Raw genomic sequence first — 19,026 nt, forward strand, 5'->3', positions numbered from 1 at the left:
AGGGGCTAGAGCAGGATGAATGGGGGGCACAATGGATTTAGTCAAGAACAGGGAAAAGCAGAGAACACGGCGAGCAGCTTCTGAAGGCACATAATCTAAACTTTGACTCCTCACTGCATTAGGGGACGCTGACTCTTGAAGGTGGGGAGTCTGACACATGAGTTATTTTGTCAGTTGGAATGTGGTCCCCAAAGTTGCCTGATGAGCCACAAATGATGAGGAGAATGCAAATGTGAATGAGTATATACTGAGGTTGGTTGGTCTACAAATGATTATGTTTGCATGTAAATGCTCATAAGTACTTTAATTTCTTTCCTTCTGGTAAGTTCACAGTTCTCAGGGAGAATTTCCCTAATTGGTTTGTTCCTCTTTTCTTTTCCTTCCTGTTTCCCTACATTTTGAACTTCCTGCTTTTATTGCTATTTGCTGGCATAACGTTTAAAGGCTGTGATAGACACTGTGCCGGTCCTGGGGATTGGGCCCCTGAGGCTTTTAGTTTTCAAGAGACTCCTCTCAAGGTTATTTGTCTTTCTGGGGCCTCTGTTCTCATCAGGTTGCGTGATAGGACGTATGACAAGTTACAACCATGCTTGGGTTTCATTTCAAGCTGTTTTAAGGAAGAGATGAACAGGATTCTTTGAAGAGAACAGAAGATCTCAATATGACTTCAGAGGTCACTTATGCTGAAGTGAGGTTTAAAAATGAACCCCAGTCCTTAGGCACCAAATCAGAGCCTCCTGCAGGTAAGACACGTTTTCTGGTGGTTAGAGTTAATGATGGAATGAAGGATGAAGAGAGAATACTATAAACGGAGCCTAGGTAATGTTGGTTAATGGTTCTCTGGCCACAGTTGGGAAACACAGCATTCTCAGAAGATTGAGTCTCCTGAAGATAAGCATTAAGGGATTGTACAGTGGTGCCAAAACACAACTGAGGTGTGAGAAATCCACTACTGGCCTGAGCTAAAGAGAGTGCTAATGAAGCTGGGAAGTTGTCCTTCTGTGCCTTCTGTGCAGTCTAGAGAATGGGTACAGGTCTGGAAGCCATCAGCCCAGATACAAGGACTAATGATGAATTAGTGGGTTTTGTTTCTTGATCTTGATAGGGGAAGAGTTTGGGTGGAGAGTGTTTGCGTGTATTGGTTAGTACCAGACTAAAGTGGAATGAAAGACCATTGCAGATGAAAGACTAGAAAGTCGTATAAAGAAAGTCCCTTATGTTTCGAGGGAAATTGCTCTGCAGTCAGAAAATCCAATGCATACTGCATCTCTGAGATGGATTCAACGAAGTTTGGAAGTAGATAAAAGGTAATTTGGGTAACATGTATGATATCTCAGATATAGAACAAAAGAGAGAAAAAAAAAAACATGGAGACTATGAGAAGCTGTGAGAGGGTAGTCATGATTGCTCATGTTTTCCAGAATTCTTCTGTGGAAATATGGAGAATGCTCAGGAAACTGTTTCTTTTCCCCTTAAAAAATTTATAGGGACTTTCCTGGTGGTCCAGTGGTTAAGACTCTGTGCTCCCACTGCAGGGGGCACAAGTTCGATCACTGGTCAGGGAACTAAGATCCCACTACCGCCAGGCATGGCCAAAAATAAATAAGTAAGTAAGTAAGTAAGTAAACACATGGTAACCTTTAAAAATAAATAAAAATTTAAAAATTTATCTAATTTCTTTATTGTATGTTGCAATGTTCATTATAGAAAAAAATAAAAAACTAGAGGTATACACAAATTTAAATTACTGTATTTATTCTTACCATCTAGAGATAACTATAATTTCCATTTTAGTGTATATCCTTCCAGATATAAATATACATAAATGTGTATATGTATTTTTTCTAAACATGAGATCATATTATACATTATTGAAGGTTTTACCACCACTTGGCAATATATTATAACTTTGAGAAAATAATTCTTTTTTTTAAATTGAGGTATGATTGACAGACAAAATTATATTAGTTTCAGGTGTACAACATAATGATTTGATTCTTATGTATATTGTGAAATGATCACCACAATGTCTAGTTAACATCTGTCACTGTACATAGTTTCACAATTTTTTTTCCTGTGATGAGGACTTTTAAGATTTACTCTTAACAACTTTCAAATATGCAGTATTTTATATAAATATATCTATATATATATTATAACCTATAATATTATTAACTACAGTTGCCATGCTGTACATTATATCCTATGACTTATTTATTTTGTAACTGGAAGTTTGTACCTTTGACCCCCTTCACCCATTGCACTCACCCCATCACTCCCCACCTCTGGCAACCACCATTCTGTTCTCTGTATCTATGAGTTATTATTATTGTCTTTTAAAGATTCCACAGATAAGTGAGATCATATGGTATTTGTCTTTCTCTTTCTCACTTATTTTTCTTACCATATTGCCCTTAAAGTCCATCCTCAAGGCAAGATTTCATTATTTTTTATGGCTGAATAATATCCATTGCATATAATTATCACATTTTCTTTATCCATTCACCAATGGACACTTGAGAAGATAATTCTTAACCATGAAATGGTGACTAAAAAGGTCTGATTTTTTAACACAACATTGTAATTCAACTATACTTCAATAAAAAATAAATTTTTTTAAAAAGGTCTGCTATTATTTTAAGGATGTGACGAGGGATGATTATAAAGATTTATCTGCTATGGCATTATTTACATTAAAAAATGTTATTTTATTTTTTATTTTATTTTATTTTATTTATTTTTTTATACGGCAGGTTCTTTTTATTTTTATTAGTTCAACATTTTTATTAATATTTACTTTCAATATCTACGTTCTCCTCAATTTCAATTCCAAACCACAAAATCTAAAAATATGTCTTTTTTTTTTTTAACATCTTTATTGGAGTATAATTGCTTTATAATGGTGTGTTAGTTCCTGCTTTATAACAAAGTGAATCAGTTATACATATACATATGTTCCCATATCTCTTCCCTCTTACATCTCCCTCCCTCCCACCCTCCCTATCCCACCCCTCTAGGTGGTCACAAAGCACTGAGCTGATCTCCCTGTGCTATGCGGTTGCTACCACTAGCTATCTATTTTACGTTTGGTAGTGTATATATGTCCATGCCACTCTCTCACTTTGTCACAGCTTACCCTTCCCCCTCCCCATATCCTCAAGTCCATTCTCTAGTAGGTCTATGTCTTTATTCCCGTCTTGCCACTAGGTTCTTCATGACCTTTTTTTTTTTTTTTCCCCTTAGATTCCATATATATGTGTTAGCATACTGTATTTGTTTTTCTCTTTCTGACTTACTTCACTCTGTATGACAGACTCTAGGTCCATCCACCTCACTACAAATAACTCAATTTCGTTTCTTTTTATGGCTGAGTAATATTCCATTATATATATGTGCCACATCTTTATCCATTCTTCTGATGATGGACACTTAGGTTGCTTCCATATCCTGGCTATTGTAAATAGAGCTGCAATGAACATTTTGGTACATGACTCTTTTTGAATTATGGTTTTCTCAGGGTATATGCCCAGTAGTGGGATTGCTGGATCATGTGGTAATTCTACTTTTAGTTTGTTAAGGAACCTGCATACTGTTCTCCATAGTGGCTGTATCAATTTAAATTCCCACCAACAGTGCAAGAGTGTTCCCTTTTCTCCACATGCTGTCCAGCATTTGTTATTTGTAGATTTTCTGATGATGCCTATTCTAACTGGTGTGACCTGATACCTCATTGTAGTTTTGATTTGCATTTCTCTAGTAATTAGTGATGTTGAGCAGCTTTTCATGTGCTTCTTGGCCATCTGTATGTCTTCTTTGAAGAAATGTCTATTTAGGTCTTCTGCCCATTTTTGGATTGGGTTGTTTGTTTCTTTAATATTGAGCTGCATGAGCTGTTTATATATTTTGGAGATTAATCCTTTGTCCGTTGATTCGTTTGCAAATATTTTCTCCCATTCTGAGGGTTGTCTTTTTGTCTTGTTTATGGTTTCCTTTGCTGTGCAAAAGCTTTGAAGTTTCATTAGGTCCCACTTGTTTATTTTTGTTTTTATTTCCATTACTCTAGGAGGTGGATCAAAAAAGATCTTGCTGTGATTTATGTCAAAGAGTGTTCTTCCTATGGTTTCCTCTAAGAGTTTGATAGTGTCCGGTCTTACATTTAGGTCTCGAATCCATTTTGAGTTTATTTTTGTGTATGGTGTTAGGGAGTGTTCTAATTTCATTCTTTTACATGTAGCTGTCCAGTTTTCCCAGCACCACTTATTGAAGAGACTGTCTTTTCTCCATTGTATATCTTTGCCTCCTTTGTCATAGATTAGTTGACCATAGGTGCGTGGGTTTATCTCTGGGCTTTCTATCTTGTTCCATTGATCTATGTTTCTGTTTTTGTGCCAGTACCATATTGTCTTGATCACTGTAGCTTTGTAGTATAGTCTGAAGTCAGGGAGTCTGATTCCTCCAGCTCCGTTTTTTTCCTTCAAGACTGCTTTGGCTATTTGGGGTCTTTTGTGTCTCCATACAAATTTTAAGATGATTTGTTCTAGTTCCGTAAAAAATGCCAGTGGTAATTTGATAGGGATTGCATTGAATCTGTAAATTGCTTTGGGTAGTATAGTCATTTTCACAATATTGATTCTTCCAATCCAGGAACATAGTATATCTCTCCATCTGTTGGTATCATCTTTAATTTCTTTCATCAGTGTCTTATAGTTTTCTGCATACAGGTCTTTTGTCTCCCTACGTAGGTTTATTCCTAGGTATTTTATTCTTTTTGTTGCAATGGTAAATGGGAGTGTTTCCATAATTTCTCTTTCAGATATTTCATCATTAGTGTATAGGAATGCAAGAGATTTCTGTGCATTAATTTTGTATCCTGCAACTTTACCAAATTCATTGATTAGCTCTAATAGTTTTCTGGTGACATTTTTAGGATTCTCTATGTATAGTATCATGTCATCTGCAAACAGTGACAGTTATACTTCTTTTTTTCCAATTTGTATTTCTTTTATTTCTTTTTCTTCTCTGATTGCCATTGCTAGGACTTCCAGAACTATGTTGAATAATAGTGGTGAGAGTGGGCATCCTTGTCTCGTTCTTGATCTTAGAGGAAATGTTTTCAGTTTTTCACCATTGAGAATGATGTTTGCTGTGGGTTTGTCATATATGGCCTTTATTATGTTGAGGTAGGTTCCCTCTATGCCCACTTTCTGGGGAGTTTTTATCATAAATGGGTGTTGAATTTTGTCAAAAGCTTTTTCTGCATCTACTGAGATGATCATATGGTTTTTCTTCTTCAATTTGTTAATATGGTGTATCACATTGATTGATTTGCGTATATTGAAGAATCCTTGCATCCCTGGGATAAATCTCACTTGATTATGGTGTATGATCCTTTTAATGTGTTGTTGGATTCCTTTTGCTAGTATTTTGTTGAAGATTTTTGCATCTATATTCATCAGTGATATTGGCCTGTAATTTTCTTTTTTTGTAGTATCTTTGTCTGGTTTTGGTTTCAGGGTGATGGTGGCCTCATAGAATGAGTTTAGGAGTGTTCCTTCCTCTGCAAATTTTTGGAAGAGTTTGAGAAGGATGGGTGTTAGCCCCTCTCTAAATGTTTGATAGAATTCACCTGTGAAGCCATCTGGTCCTGGACTTTTGTTTGTTGGAAGATTTTTAACCACAGTTTCAATTTCATTACTTGTGATTGGTCTGTTCATATTTTCTGTTTCTTCCTGGTTCAGTCTTGGAAGGTTATACCTTTCTAAGAATTTGTCCATTTCTTCCAGGTTGTCCATTTTATTGGCATAGAGTTGCTTGTAGTAGTCTCTTAGGATGCTTTGTATTTCTGCAGTGTCTGTTGTAACTTCTCCTTTTTCATTTCTAACTTTATTGATTTGAGTCCTCTCCCTCTTTTTCTTGATGAGTCTGGCTAATGGTTTATGAATTTTGTTTATCTTTTCAAAGAACCAGCTTTTAGTTTTATTGATCTTTGATATTGTTTTCTTTGTTTCTATTTCATTTATTTCTGCTCTGATCTTTATGATTTCTTTCCTTCTGCTAACTTTGGGTTTTGTTTGTTCTTCTTTCTCTAGTTCCTTTAAGTGTAAGGTTAGATTGTTTACTTGAGATGTTTCTTGTTTCTTGAGGTAGGCTTGTATAGCTATAAAGTTCCCTCTTAGAACTGCTTTTGCTGCATCCCATAGGTTTTGGATCGTTGTGTTTTCATTGTCATTTGTCTCTAGGTATTTTTCGATTTCCTCTCTGATTTCTTCAGTGATCTCTTGGTTATTTAGTAACGTATTGTTTAGCCTCCATGTGTTTGTGTTTTTTACGTTTTCTTCCCTGTAATTCATTTCTAATCTCATAGCGTTGTGGTCAGAAAAGATGTTTGATACGATTTCAATTTTCTTAAATTTACTGAGGCTTGATTTGTGACCCAAGATGTGATCTATCCTGGAGAATGTTCCGTGCGCACTTGAGAAGAACGTGTAATCTGCTGTTTTTGGATGGAACGTCCTATAAATATCAATTAAATCTATCTGGTCTATTGTGTCATTTATAGCTTCTGTTTCCTTATTTATTTTCATTTTGGATGATCTGTCCATTGGTGTAAGTGAGGTGTTAAAGTCCCCCACTATTATTGTGTTACTGTCGATTTCCTCTTTTATAGCTGTTAGCAGTTGCCTTATGTATTTAGGTGCTCCTATGTTGGGTGCGTATATATTTATAATTGTTATATCTTCTTCTTGGATTGATCCCTTGATCATTATGTAGTGTTATTCCTTGTCTCTTGTAACATTCTTTATTTTAAAGTCTATTTTATCTGATATGAGTATTGCTACTCCAGCTTTCTTTTGATTTCCATTTGCATGGAATATCTTTTTCCATCCCCTCACTTTCAGTCTGTGTGTGTCCCTAGGTCTGAAGTGGGTCTCTTGTAGACAGCATATACATGGGTCTTGTTTTTGTATCCATTCAGCAAGCCTGTGTCTTTTGGTTGGAGCATTTAATCCATTCACGTTTAAGGTAATTATCGATATGTATGTTCCTATGACCAATTTCTTATTGTTTTGGGTTTGTTTTTGTAGGTCCTTTTCTTCTCATGTGTTTCCCACTTAGAGAAGTTCATTTGTTGTAGAGCTGGTTTGGTGGTGCTGGATTCTCTTAGCTTTTGCTTGTCTGTAAAGCTTTTGATTTCTCCATCGAATCTGAATGAGATCCTTGCTGGGTAGAGTAATCTTGGTTGTAGGTTCTTCCCTTTCATCACTTTAAGTATGTCATGCCACTCCCTTCTGGCTTGTAGAGTTTCTCCTGAGAAATCAGCTGTTAACCTTATGGAAGTTTCCTTGTATGTTATTTGCCGTTTTTCCCTTGTTGCTTTCAATAATTTTTCTTTGTCTTTAATTTTGCCAATTTGATTACTATGTGTCTCGGCGTGTTTCTCCTTGGGTTTATCCCGTATGGGACTTGCTGCGCTTCCTGGACTTGGGTGGCTATTTCCTTTCCCATGTTAGGGAAGTTTTCGACTATAATTGCTTCAAATATTTTCTCTGGTGCTTTCTCTCTCTCTTCTCCTTCTGGGACCCCTATAATGTGAATGTTGTTGCGTTTAATGTTTTCCCAGAGGTCTCTTAGGCTGTCTTCTTTTCTTTCTTTTTTCTTTAGTCTGTTCCGTAGCAGTGAATTCCACCATTCTGTCTTCCAGGTCACTTATCCGTTCTTCTGCCTCAGTTATTCTGCTATTGATTCCTTCTAGTGTAGTTTTCATTTCAGTTATTGTATTGTTCATCTCTGTTTGTTTGTTCTTTAATTCTTCTAGGTCTTTGTTAATCATTTCTTGCATCTTCTCAATCTTTGCCTCCATTTTTATTCCGAGGTCCTGGATCATCTTCACTATCATTATTCTGAATTCTTTTTCTGGAAGGTTGCTTATCTCCACTTCATTTAGTTGTTTTTCTGGGATTTTATCTTGTTCCTTCATCTGGTACATAGCCCTCTGCCTTTTCATCTTGTCTCTCTTTCTGTGAATGTGGTTTTTGTTCCAGAGGCTGCAGGATTGTAGTTGTTCTTGCTTCTCTGGCATTATTTAAAATAGTTAAAGTTGGAAATAATCTGAAAGATTATTTAAATATATAATGAAATACTATGCAACCACAATACAGTGTGCTAAAGAAGAAAATATGGTGGCATGAAAAATGTTGATGATACAGCATATAAGAAAATAGTAGGTCAGAAACCAGTATACATGGTGTGTCAATTATGTGGCAAAGGGTGCATGTATAGATATATACAGTTAAAAAATTGCTGGAAGGATGTATGCCAAAATATTTACAACAGTTATCCTCAGTGGTAGGAATTTGTGCTCTTATGTATTTTCTAAAGTTTCTACAATGAACATTATTATTTCCTTCATAGTTTCATATTATTTCAAATGTCATGTTGTTAGTATAGTGTATCATCCAAGAAAAGGGAGATGAGGAAGAGAAGGTGAAAGAGGAAATCAGGGTCAGAATTTATTATTGATGAAGTTAATATGATTTCTCCTTCAGCTCCCAAAGAGAAGACCAACCCTCACAAAAGTCACCCTAGTTTTCCCAAGCTACTTCTTGCCTCATTGCTGATACTTCTGCTACTATTGGCAATCTCATTTTTGATCGCTTTTATCTGTAAGTATCCAGCTGAATCTATAAGGAATGTCTGCCTTACGTGAAGAGATGGCATCCAATAAACCAAAACAATGGGTTTTTTCAGAAATCTGGAAAAGAAGTCATCTCTGGGGGAAGACATAATTAGTGGGACTCCACTGGGAATTTTGTTCTTTATTTGAATTTAGTTACTCTTCTATAGAAATAATGGCATTCACTCCCTTTAGAGAAATTGAAGAGTATATATGTATACATGTTTCTGTGTTGTAGAGTGAAATCTATAGGGCACCATTTGTACACTAGACAGTTGTGTAAGTGAGGTCAAATCTATAGTTCCTTAGTAGTGTTTATAAGGCTATTACTTTTTGAGTGCACAGACACATAGTTTGGGATGAGCAGGTGGACAAGAAGGAAATGGGAAGAAATCTCCCAGGAAAAAATTTTAATTAAAATTTCACCTTTATTATTTCTGTCCTTCTCAAGACTGCATGAGATCTTAAAGTCAATTTGGCAGATAGGTGGATTTCTGCCTATCTTTGGCTTTAAGAATTTATCAAATTTTTAAAAATCATAAAACTAGTATATATTTGGGTAGATATTTTATTCATTCATTTGGTCATTCAATAAGCTACGATGGCCATCTACTCTATGTCAGGCACTGTGCCAGACAGCATCAACAGAGTCATAGCCCTTGGTCTCAAGAAGTTCGGAGAATGATGGTAACTGGTTGAATGAACCAGTGGTTATAACAGCGTATGGTAAATGTTCTGCAGGTTAGAAGCACAGGACACTGAGACAGGCTTCCTGGAGGAGGTGACAGCTACACCTGTGTGGACCAAGAATGACAGAGATGTGAGAGAGCTTGGAAACATTTGGGGAAATGTGTATAAATGACTGTGACATATAGTGCTAAGTGAACTGTGAGAAATGAAGTCGCAGGTGGGAGAAACAAGCAGAGCTCACATCATGAAGAGTGTTGTATATAATGCTAAAGAGTGTGGATTTTTCCCCCTGAAGGTTATTGTATCCATTATCTTCTGCTGCTTAATAAACCAGTCTAAAGCTTAGTGGATTAAAACAACAACTATTTTTAGCTCATGATTCTGTGGTTTGGCAATTTGGACTGGGCTCAGCTGGGAGGTTCTGTTGGTCCTGGCTAAAGCCAGTTGTGCATATGCAGTCAAGTACCAGTTACAGGCAACCCGGTTTCTGAGGAAGAGGATGTAAGCTGGAACGACATGGAGAAATTGGTCCCACTTCTTTCGTAATTCATCGGGCTAGCCCGAGCTTGTTCAGATGGGAACGTGTAGGCTTGTAGAGTGAGAGCGATAGTGAGCAAAGCCTCCTGAAGCCTTAGCTTGGAAGTAACCAGAGTTGCTTCTGCACATTCTGTTGGCCAAAGGAAGTCTTAAAGCCAGCCCAGATTCAAGTGGTGGAGAAATAGACCCCACTTGTTGATTGGAAAAGTTAATAAGTTATATTGCAAAGGGGTGTGGATACAGGGAGAGTTGAAAATTGTGGCCATTTTTGGAATGTGTCACAGTCAGGGAGAGCCATTGAAAAATTTTAACCAGGGAAGTGATCATAACTAAATTTGATTTATAGAAATATGCTTTTGGTGTAGATGTGTAAAATGGATATATGAGGACAGAACTGGAAGTAAAAAGAATAGTTGGAAAGCCTATTCATTATGCAATTGAGAAATAGTGAGAACCTGATCTAAGGCTAGGGGTAGTGAAGGAGAAAGGGGGTAGCTTTGAATGATAATGAGGTGGTATAATCAAGGAGGTTGAGGCTTGATGAATATTTAGATCTGGGAAATAAAGGACCAAGAGAAGTAAAGTGTGGCTCCAATATTCCTACTTGGTGAACTCAGAAATCACGAAGTTATTCAAAGAGGTAGACAATAAATGATGAGTAGAAGGTTTGAGATGGAAGATGGTGATTTAAGTTTTGGGCATGTTAAATATTGTATGACTCTTGGAACCTCAAATGGACATGTCTAGTGGGAGACATATTTGTCTGGATTTTAGGAGACAGGTCTGAGCTTTGGAAGTCATTTACATTTAGGTACCAGTTGAAACCATGAGGACACATGATATCAGTCAAGGAGAAGATTTAGTATAGGAAAGAAGGGTAAGGATGGAACTCTAGGGAATGTCACATTTTAAAAGAGATGGATAGGGAATTCCCTGGTGGTCCAGTGGTTAGGACTCTGTGCTTTCACTGCTGAGGGTGCAGGTTCAATCCCTGGTGGGAGAACTAAGATCCCTCAAGCTGAGCAGCCATAAATAAATAAACAAACAAATAAATAAGAAAGATGGATTGAGAAAGAGGATCTTACAAAGGAGTATAAGAAGCAACAGCAGGGCTTCCCTGGTGGCGCAGTGGTTGAGAGTCTGCCTGCCAATGCAGGGGACACGGGTTCGAGCCCTGGTCTGGGAGGATCCCACATGCTGCGGAGTGGCTGCGCCCGTGAGCCACAATTGCTGAGCCTGCGCGTCTGGAGCCTGTGCTCCGCGATAAGAGAGGCCGCGATAGTGAGAGGCCCGCGCACTGCGATGAAGAGTGGCTCCCGCTTGCCGCAACTGGAGAAAGCCCTTGCACAGAAACGAAGACCCAACACAGCCATAAATAAATAAATAAATAAACAAATAAATAAATAAATTAAAAAAAAAAAAAGAAACAACAGCAGGAAAGCTGAGGCAAACACAGGAAAGAGTAGTGTCCCAACAGTTAAGGGGGAAGAGAACTAGGGTCAAGTATGGCAGGAAGTCAAAGGGGAAGAAAATTAAGAAGTGGCCCTAGGAAATTACTGATAACCCATTGCAAGGGTGATTTTCATGGAGTGGTGGAAGCAGAATCCAGCATGCAGTGGTTAAAGAACTAAATAGAGGTAAGGAGGAGAGAAAGAGAGAAAATTTACTTTTTAGAGGGAGAGGTAGGTTAGTCTTGAGCTGTGAGAGACTTGAGTGTGTTGGCCTGCTGAGGAATAAGAGCCAGTTGAGATGGATAAAGTAAAGGAAAGAAGATGAAGAGGATAATGTCTTCCTCTCCAGATCATTGTTGGAGTTGTTCTGATTCCCAATTCTACAAGTAATCCAGAACTCATCAGAATTAGCTAAATTTCTCCCTGAAGACTCATGCTGTGTACATCCTCAGGTAGAAGTGTTTAATCATTTTCTCTCCATTCCTTGTCCTTCAAGGATTAGCCTTTGCATGCATTTAGTGTGGATATTTGAAGGAGAATATGGACAAATCCCTTTAGACCCGTTATAATGGAAGCGTCATGTCCTCTTTCAACTACTGATTTTTTCAGCTATTCCTGCAGAAATCTGTAGTTTCAAAATCAGTGGGATTAGGATTACATTGAATGTGGGGTGATGGGAAATCTTTTCCACAGTCAGGATTCTATTAAAGTAATTGGGCAATTGTAGGTTTTGTTCCTATAAAGAATGTAAGTAACATTAAGGAGTGACGTTATAACGCTACCAGGAAAATGAATGGTCTTATTCTCTTTTTCAGTTTTTTTCCAAAAATGTTCTTATATTCCTAAAGAAAAAAAGACTACAAAAGAAATCCCTCACACAGTATTGGAATGTATGAAAGAAAATTCGACCACAGAAGGTAAAAATTAAATGTGCCTATAATTCAGTGGTTGTCTCTACTGTGTGCCAGATCTATATTTCCAATAAGGTTCACAGGCAGGTCATACTAAGAAGTTGAGTCTTATGATCCTTTTAAACTTTAAGTATACAAATATTTAGGACCTAAAATTCTTTTATACATATCTTTAGTATATCTGTGTAAGGAAATAGTTTTAATTGTGAAAAAGATTACATTGCTTTTGGGTTTCTTCAGCCTTTGCTTCTTTCTGAGCTTTCTGTGCATACTTGCCCTTTTTGTTACATATCAGGTAAAACTCACTCGTTCAAGAAAAATTTAATTCATTTGTGTTTTGAGAAAACATATGTGCATAAAACATTTCTGGGAGAATGCATAAAATACACTTAAACAGGGTTTTACCTCTTCAGACTAGAGTTGAAGGTTTTGGAAGAGGAAGAAAGTTTTAGTTTTGTTTGATGAAGAGGATGTAAATTTTAATATAGATGTGATTATTTAAATTAAAAATAAACTATTTTTAGAGAACAGTTTTATTTTTACAGCAAAACTGAGTAAATAATAGACTTCCCATATCACTCCCCTCCCCCGTGTACACAATTTTTCCAACATCTTACATTATTAGTATGGTACATTTATTGCAACTATTGAACCAATATTGATATATTATCATTAATTAAAGTTCATAGTTTGTTCAGATTTCCTTAGTTTTTTTCCTTAATGAACATTTTTTTCTTAATGAGAAACTTTTTCTTAGTTTTTTCTTTCTTTTTTTAATTTTGATTCTTTTTAAAAAATTAATTAATTAATTAATTTTTGGCTGCATTGGGTCTTCATTGCTGCATGCGGGCTTTCTCTAGTTGCGGCGAGCGGGGGCTACTCTTCGTTGCGGTGCGTGGGCTTATTGTGGTGGCTTCTCTTATTGTGGAGCATGGGTTCTAGGCGCATGGGCTTCAGTAGTCGTGGCACATGGGCTCAGTAGTTGTGGCTCATGGGCTCTAGAGCACAGGCTCAGTAGCTGTGGTGCATGGGCTTAGTTGCTCCATGGCATGTGGGATCTTCCCAGACCAGGGCTCGAACCCATGTCCCCTGCATTGTCAGGCGGATTCTCAACCACTGCGCCACCAGGGAAGACCCAAACTTGTTTTTTTTTTTTATTTTATTTTTATTATTTATTTATTTATTTATTTATGACTGTATTGGGTCTTCGTTTCTGTGCGAGGGCTTTCTCTAGTTGTGGCAAGTGGGGACCACTCTTCATCGCGGTGCGCGGGCCTCTCACCATCGCGGCCTCTCTTGTTGCGGAGCACAGGCTCCAGACGCGCAGGCTCAGTAATTGTGGCTCACGGGCCCAGTTGCTCCGTGGCATGTGGGATCTTCCCAGACCAGGGCTCGAACCCGTGTGCCCTGCATTGGCAGGCAGATTCTCAACCACTGCGCCACCAGGGAAGCCCCAGCAAACTTGTTTTATAATAGCAATTTCTGGAAATTATTTTTATCTCAACTGACAAGTAACTCAGAAAAAAATCAGTTTATTTATTTATGTAGTTAAAAATTTTAAGTTGTATTTGACAACATTGTGTAAGTTCAAGGTGTGCAGATAATTGATTTTATGTTGTAATATAATTGCTATATTAGCATTAGCTAATATCTCTAACATGTCACATACTTACCATTTCTTCTAGTGTTGGGAACACTTAAAATCTACTCTCTTAGCAACTTTAATGTTCACAATATAGTTTTGTTGTCTATAATCACTGTACTGTGTATTAGATCTTCAGGACTTATTTACATACTAGTTGTAAGTATATACCCTTAAACAACATCTCTTCCATTCCCACACCTCCCAGCCCCTGGTAACCACCAATTTATCCTCTGTTTTTAAATTTTCATTTTTTAAAATATAGGAGATATCATGGAGTATTTGTCTTTCTCTGTCTGACTTATCTCACTTAGCATAATGTCCTCAAGGTCCATCCATGTTGTTTCAAATGGCAGAATTTCCTTTTTTCTCATGGCTGAATAGTATTCCAGTACATATACCACATCTTCTTCACCTGTTCATCTGTTGATGGACACTTGGGTTGCTTCCATATCTTGGCTTTTGTAAATAATGCTTCAATGAACATAGGGGTGCATATATCTTTTCTACTTGGTGTTTTTATTTTCTTCGGATAAATAACCAGAGTGGAATTGCTGGATCTTTTTGTTTTGTATTGATATATGCCCTAACTACTTATTGTGGACATAGATGATTTTATTACTTTTGTGTTTTAACCTTCCTACCAGCTTTAAAGTGGTTGATCTACTACTCATACTGTATATTTGCCTTTACCGATGAGATTTTTCCTTTTATAATTTTTATATTTCCGTCTGTGGTCTTTTCTGTTCACTTAGAGGAGTCTCTTTAATATTTTTTGTAAAGCTGATTTAGTGGCACTAAACTCTTTTAGCTCTTGCTTGTCTGTGAAACTCTTTATCTCTCTTTCAAATCTGAATGAGTGCCTTGCCAGGTAGAGTATTCTTGTAGTTTTTTCTCCTTTCATCACTTTAAATAATTGTGCCGCTCCTTTCTGACCTGCAGAGTTTCCTCTGAAAAGTCAGCTGGTAGTCTTATGGGAGTTCCCTTGTACATTACTAATTGCTTTTCCCTTGCTGATTTTACAATCTCTCTTTAACTCTTGCCATTTTAATTACAATGTGTCTCAGTGTGGACTACTTTGGGTTGATCTTGTTTGGGACTCTGTGCTTGTCTGTTTCCTTTTCCAGGTTAAGGAAATTTTCAGCTATCATGTCTTCAAATATATTCCCTGTCCCTTTCTCTCTCTCTTCTGGGATCCCAATAATGTGAGTGTTAGTATGTTTGATGTTGTCCCAGGAGTCTCTTAAACTGTCCTCATTAAAAAAATTCTTTTTTTCTGCTCAGGTTGGGTGATTTTCACTACTCTTCCTGTTGGCTGATCCATTCTATTGTGTCATCTTATCTAATGTTGACTCCTTGTAGTGTATTTTTAATTTCAGTTATTGTATTCTTCAGCTGTGTTTTGTTATTCTTTATATTTTCCAGCTCTTTCTTAGATGTCCCACTGTGTTCATCTTTTCTTCTCCTGAGCTTGTTGGGCATCTTTATGATCATTACCTTGAACTGTTCAATGGGGAGATTGCTTATCTTTGCTTAGCTCTTTTTCTGGGGTTTTATTTATTTATTTTGTTCATTTGTTTGTTTTTTGTGTTTGTTTGTTTTGAAAATATTCCTCTGTTGCCTTATTTTGCCTGATTCTCTGTTCTTATTTCTATGTATTAGGTAGGTCAGTTACATTCCCTGATCTGGGAGAAGTGGCCTTATGTAGGAGATGTCCTATGTGGTCCAGGAGCACACTCCCTTTTGTTCACTAGAGCTATATGCTCTAGGGGTGTCCCTTGTGTGGGCTGTGTGGGCCTTTCTATTGTGGCAGGGCCAACTACTGTGGGTGCACTAATAGGTTGGCCTGGCTCCCAGGCTGGTGGCTTCCAGGCCCTGCCTAGTGCAGAGACTGCTGGCCTGGTGGTTGGGAGGGCCATGTCCTGATGTCGCTGGCTGAAGGTCCCAAAGGTCCTGAGGCTAGTGCTGACCCATCACTGGGCAGAGCCAGGTCCCAGATGTCTGGGCCTTGGGGGCTGGGGTGTTCTACAGCTGATACTGGCTGCTGGTGGGCAGGGCCATTTCCTATCATGACTGGGTGTGGTCCCTGGGGGTCCTGTGGCTGGTGGTGGCCCCCTGGTGAGTGGAGCTGGTTCCTGGGGTGGCTGTCTGTGGGGCCTGATGGTTTTGGAGCTGGTATTGGCTCACATGTGGGCAAGGCCAGACCTGGCATTCCCAGGGCAGATGTTGGCTTGCTGGTGGGAGGGGTTGGATTTTGACATTGCTGGCTGAGGCCCCAGGGGTCCCAGGGCTAGTTCTGGCCTGCTGGTGGGTGGAGCCAGGTTCTGGGGTGGAGCTGGTGTCAGACTACTGGTGGGTGGAGCCAGGGCTGGGGTCTTGGGGCTGTTGCCCACCCGCTGGTGGTTGAGTCTGGCTCTAGGGGTTAGTGCTGGCCTGCTGGTGAGTGAGTGGGGATAAATCCTCGGCCCTCTGGTGGGCAGGACCAGCATCCGGGGCAACTGGGGGGCTCCACCGGGACTATGGCTGCTGACAACCTGCTGGTGGGTGTCGCTGTTGCCCCACACAACTGGCTACTTGGTCTGGGGGGTGGGGTCCCAGGACTGGTGCCAACCAGCTGGAGGTTGGGACTGGGTCCCAGCTGCTAATAAGCTAGAGGAAGAACTCAAGAAATGGCACTCGTCAGCACCAGTGTCCTTGTGGTAGAACGAGCTCCCCACACTGGCTGATGCCATTGTCTGTGTCCCCAGGGTGGGTCTCCGGGAGGCTCTCCCAGACTAGCAAGTGGCTCTGACCAGGCCCCTTTCAAGTTACTGCTTATTGCCTGCATCTGAGGGCATGAGGTTTTGTGCGAGCCATTTAAGTGCAGAGTCTCTGTTTCCTTCTGGCTCTCCCAAACACAAGCCCCACTGGCCTTCTGTGCCAGACATTCTGGGGGATCATCTTCCCAGTGCGGGGCCCCTGGACTGGGGAGCCCCATGTGGGGCTCGACCCCTCGCTTCTTGCGGAGAACCTTTGAAATTGTGATTATCCTCGAGTTTGTGGATCACCTAGCTGGGTGTGGGTCTTGACTGTACTGCGTCTGTGCCCTTCCTACCCATCTCGTTGTGGTTCCTTCTTTATATCTTTACTTGTAGAAGATCTTTTCTACTTGTCTTCTTGTCATTCTCATTGATAGTTACTCTGTAAATAGCTGTAATTTTGTGCCTGTGAGAGGTGAGCTCAGGGTCTTCCTGCTCTGCCATCTTGGCCACACTCCTCTATAATTTTTTTTATACATTGTTGGATTCAATTTTCCAATATTTTTGAGGATTTTTGAACCTATGTTCATGAGGGAAATTGGTCTGTAGGCTTTTTATCCCTTACGATGTCTTTGTTTGGTTTTGGTATGAGGGTAATGCTGGCCTCAGGAAATGAGTTCGGTATTCCTTCTGCTTCTATATGTATGTATTTTTTTTTTTTTTAGTATTTATTTATTTATTTATTTATTTTGGCTGTGCCGGGTCTTAGTTGCAGCATGTGAGCTCTTAGTTGTGGCATACATGTGGGATCTAGTTCCCCAACCAGGGATCGAACCCAGGACCCCTGCAATGGGAGCATGGAGTCTTACCCACTGGACCACCAGGGAAGTCCCTGCTTCTATCTTTGAAGGACATTGAGGTAACTGGTATAATTTCTTTCTTAAATGTTTAGTAAAATTTATCAGTGAACACATCTGGGCCTAGTGCTTTCTTTTTTTTTGGATGATTTTATGGATTTAGTTTCTTTAATAAATATAGGCCTATTCGGATTGTATATTTCTTCTAGTGTGAGTTTTTGCAGATAGTGAGCTTCAAGGAATTGGTTCATTTCATCTAGGTTATCAAACTTATGGGCATAGAGGTGTTCATAATAATTCTTTACTATCTTTAATGTCCACTAGATCTATTGTGATGACTTATTTTCATTTCTAATATTAATAATTTGAGTCCTTTCTCTTTTTTTTCTTAGCCTGACTAGAGGCTTGTCAATGTAATTGATCTTTTCAAAGAACTAGCTTTTGGCTTTTATCAGTTTTCTCTATTGATTTATTGTTTTCAGTTTCACTGATTTCGGCTCTGACTTTTATTACTTATTTTCTTCTGCTTACTTTGGATTTAATTTGCTCTTTGTTTTCTAGTTTTCTATAATGGAGACATAGATTATTGATTTTAGATATTTCTTATATCTATTATATGGACTCAATGCTGTAAATTTCCTTCTAAGCCCTACTTTGGCTGTATCACAGAAATTTTGATGTGTGTTTTTATTTTCATTTTGTTAAAAATATTAAAAAATATTTTCTTGAGACTTCTTCCTTGACTCGTGTTATTTAGAAGTATTTTATTCAGTCTCCAAGTATTTGGGGATTTTTTCAGCTATCTTTCTGTTACTGATTTCTTGTTTAATACCACGTGATCTGAGAGCAGACGTTGTATGATTTCTATTCTTTTTAATTTTTTAAGGTGTGTTTTATTGCCCAGTTGTAGTCTATCTTGGTAAATGTTCTATGTGAGTATTGGGGTCCAGGGCAGTTCTCCCCAAAATGAACCTCAATGGCAGATTGATTATTTTGTGTTAAAGTTACTTAAGAAAGAGCTGATATAAGAGGGACACTTTGACCCTCCTCTCTGTCTCACTGAAAGCAGGAAATAAATGAAAGTTACCACTCCCTGTATCTGGAGGGAGAAGAACACACATCACCAGAGATCGGGAAATCAAGGACAAGAAGCCTGTGTAAACAAATCTTGTTGCTTCCTTAAGTTATTACCCCAAACCTAAACTCTGTTTCTATTTTTCACTAATTAAGCATACATTTCCTCAAAATTTTATTGTTTCTTTGTCTAAAAATTATGAACGCTGCCTGCTTTGACTACTTCTTAGGTCTCATTTCTAGGAGACCTCAGTGCACACAAATTAGAGTTGGTTTCTTTTCCCCCTGTTTCTTTTTTGTCTTGTGTCAACTTTATGGTTAGTCCAGCCATAAGAACTCAAGAGACCTAGAGGGGTGGGATAGGGAGGGTGGGAGGGAGACGCAAGAGGGAAGAGATATGGGGATATATGTATATGTATAGCTGATTCACTTTTTTATAAAGCAGAAACTAA

At 38.6% G+C, this 19,026-nt stretch overlaps 1 protein-coding gene across 2 annotated transcripts in view; it reads left to right on the forward strand.

The window, feature by feature from the left end:
* The first annotated feature begins 459 nt into the window (after positions 1-459).
* Positions 460-19,026, forward strand: part of LOC102999771 (C-type lectin domain family 4 member A) — a 31,351-nt gene continuing 12,784 nt past the window's right edge. Inside the window, exons 1-3 of one of the 2 annotated variants that reach the window (XM_007170108.2) lie at positions 460-743; positions 8,547-8,663; positions 12,168-12,269. In XM_007170108.2, the coding sequence (XP_007170170.2) occupies positions 662-743; positions 8,547-8,663; positions 12,168-12,269 (301 nt within the window). In that variant the 5' untranslated portion in view covers positions 460-661. The remainder of the gene's footprint in view (positions 744-8,546; positions 8,664-12,167; positions 12,270-19,026) is intronic. The other variant, XM_007170109.2, reaches the window with a different exon arrangement.

Source organism: Balaenoptera acutorostrata, chromosome 11 (assembly GCF_949987535.1).
Source record: "Balaenoptera acutorostrata chromosome 11, mBalAcu1.1, whole genome shotgun sequence".
Classification (NCBI taxonomy): domain Eukaryota; kingdom Metazoa; phylum Chordata; class Mammalia; order Artiodactyla; family Balaenopteridae; genus Balaenoptera; species Balaenoptera acutorostrata.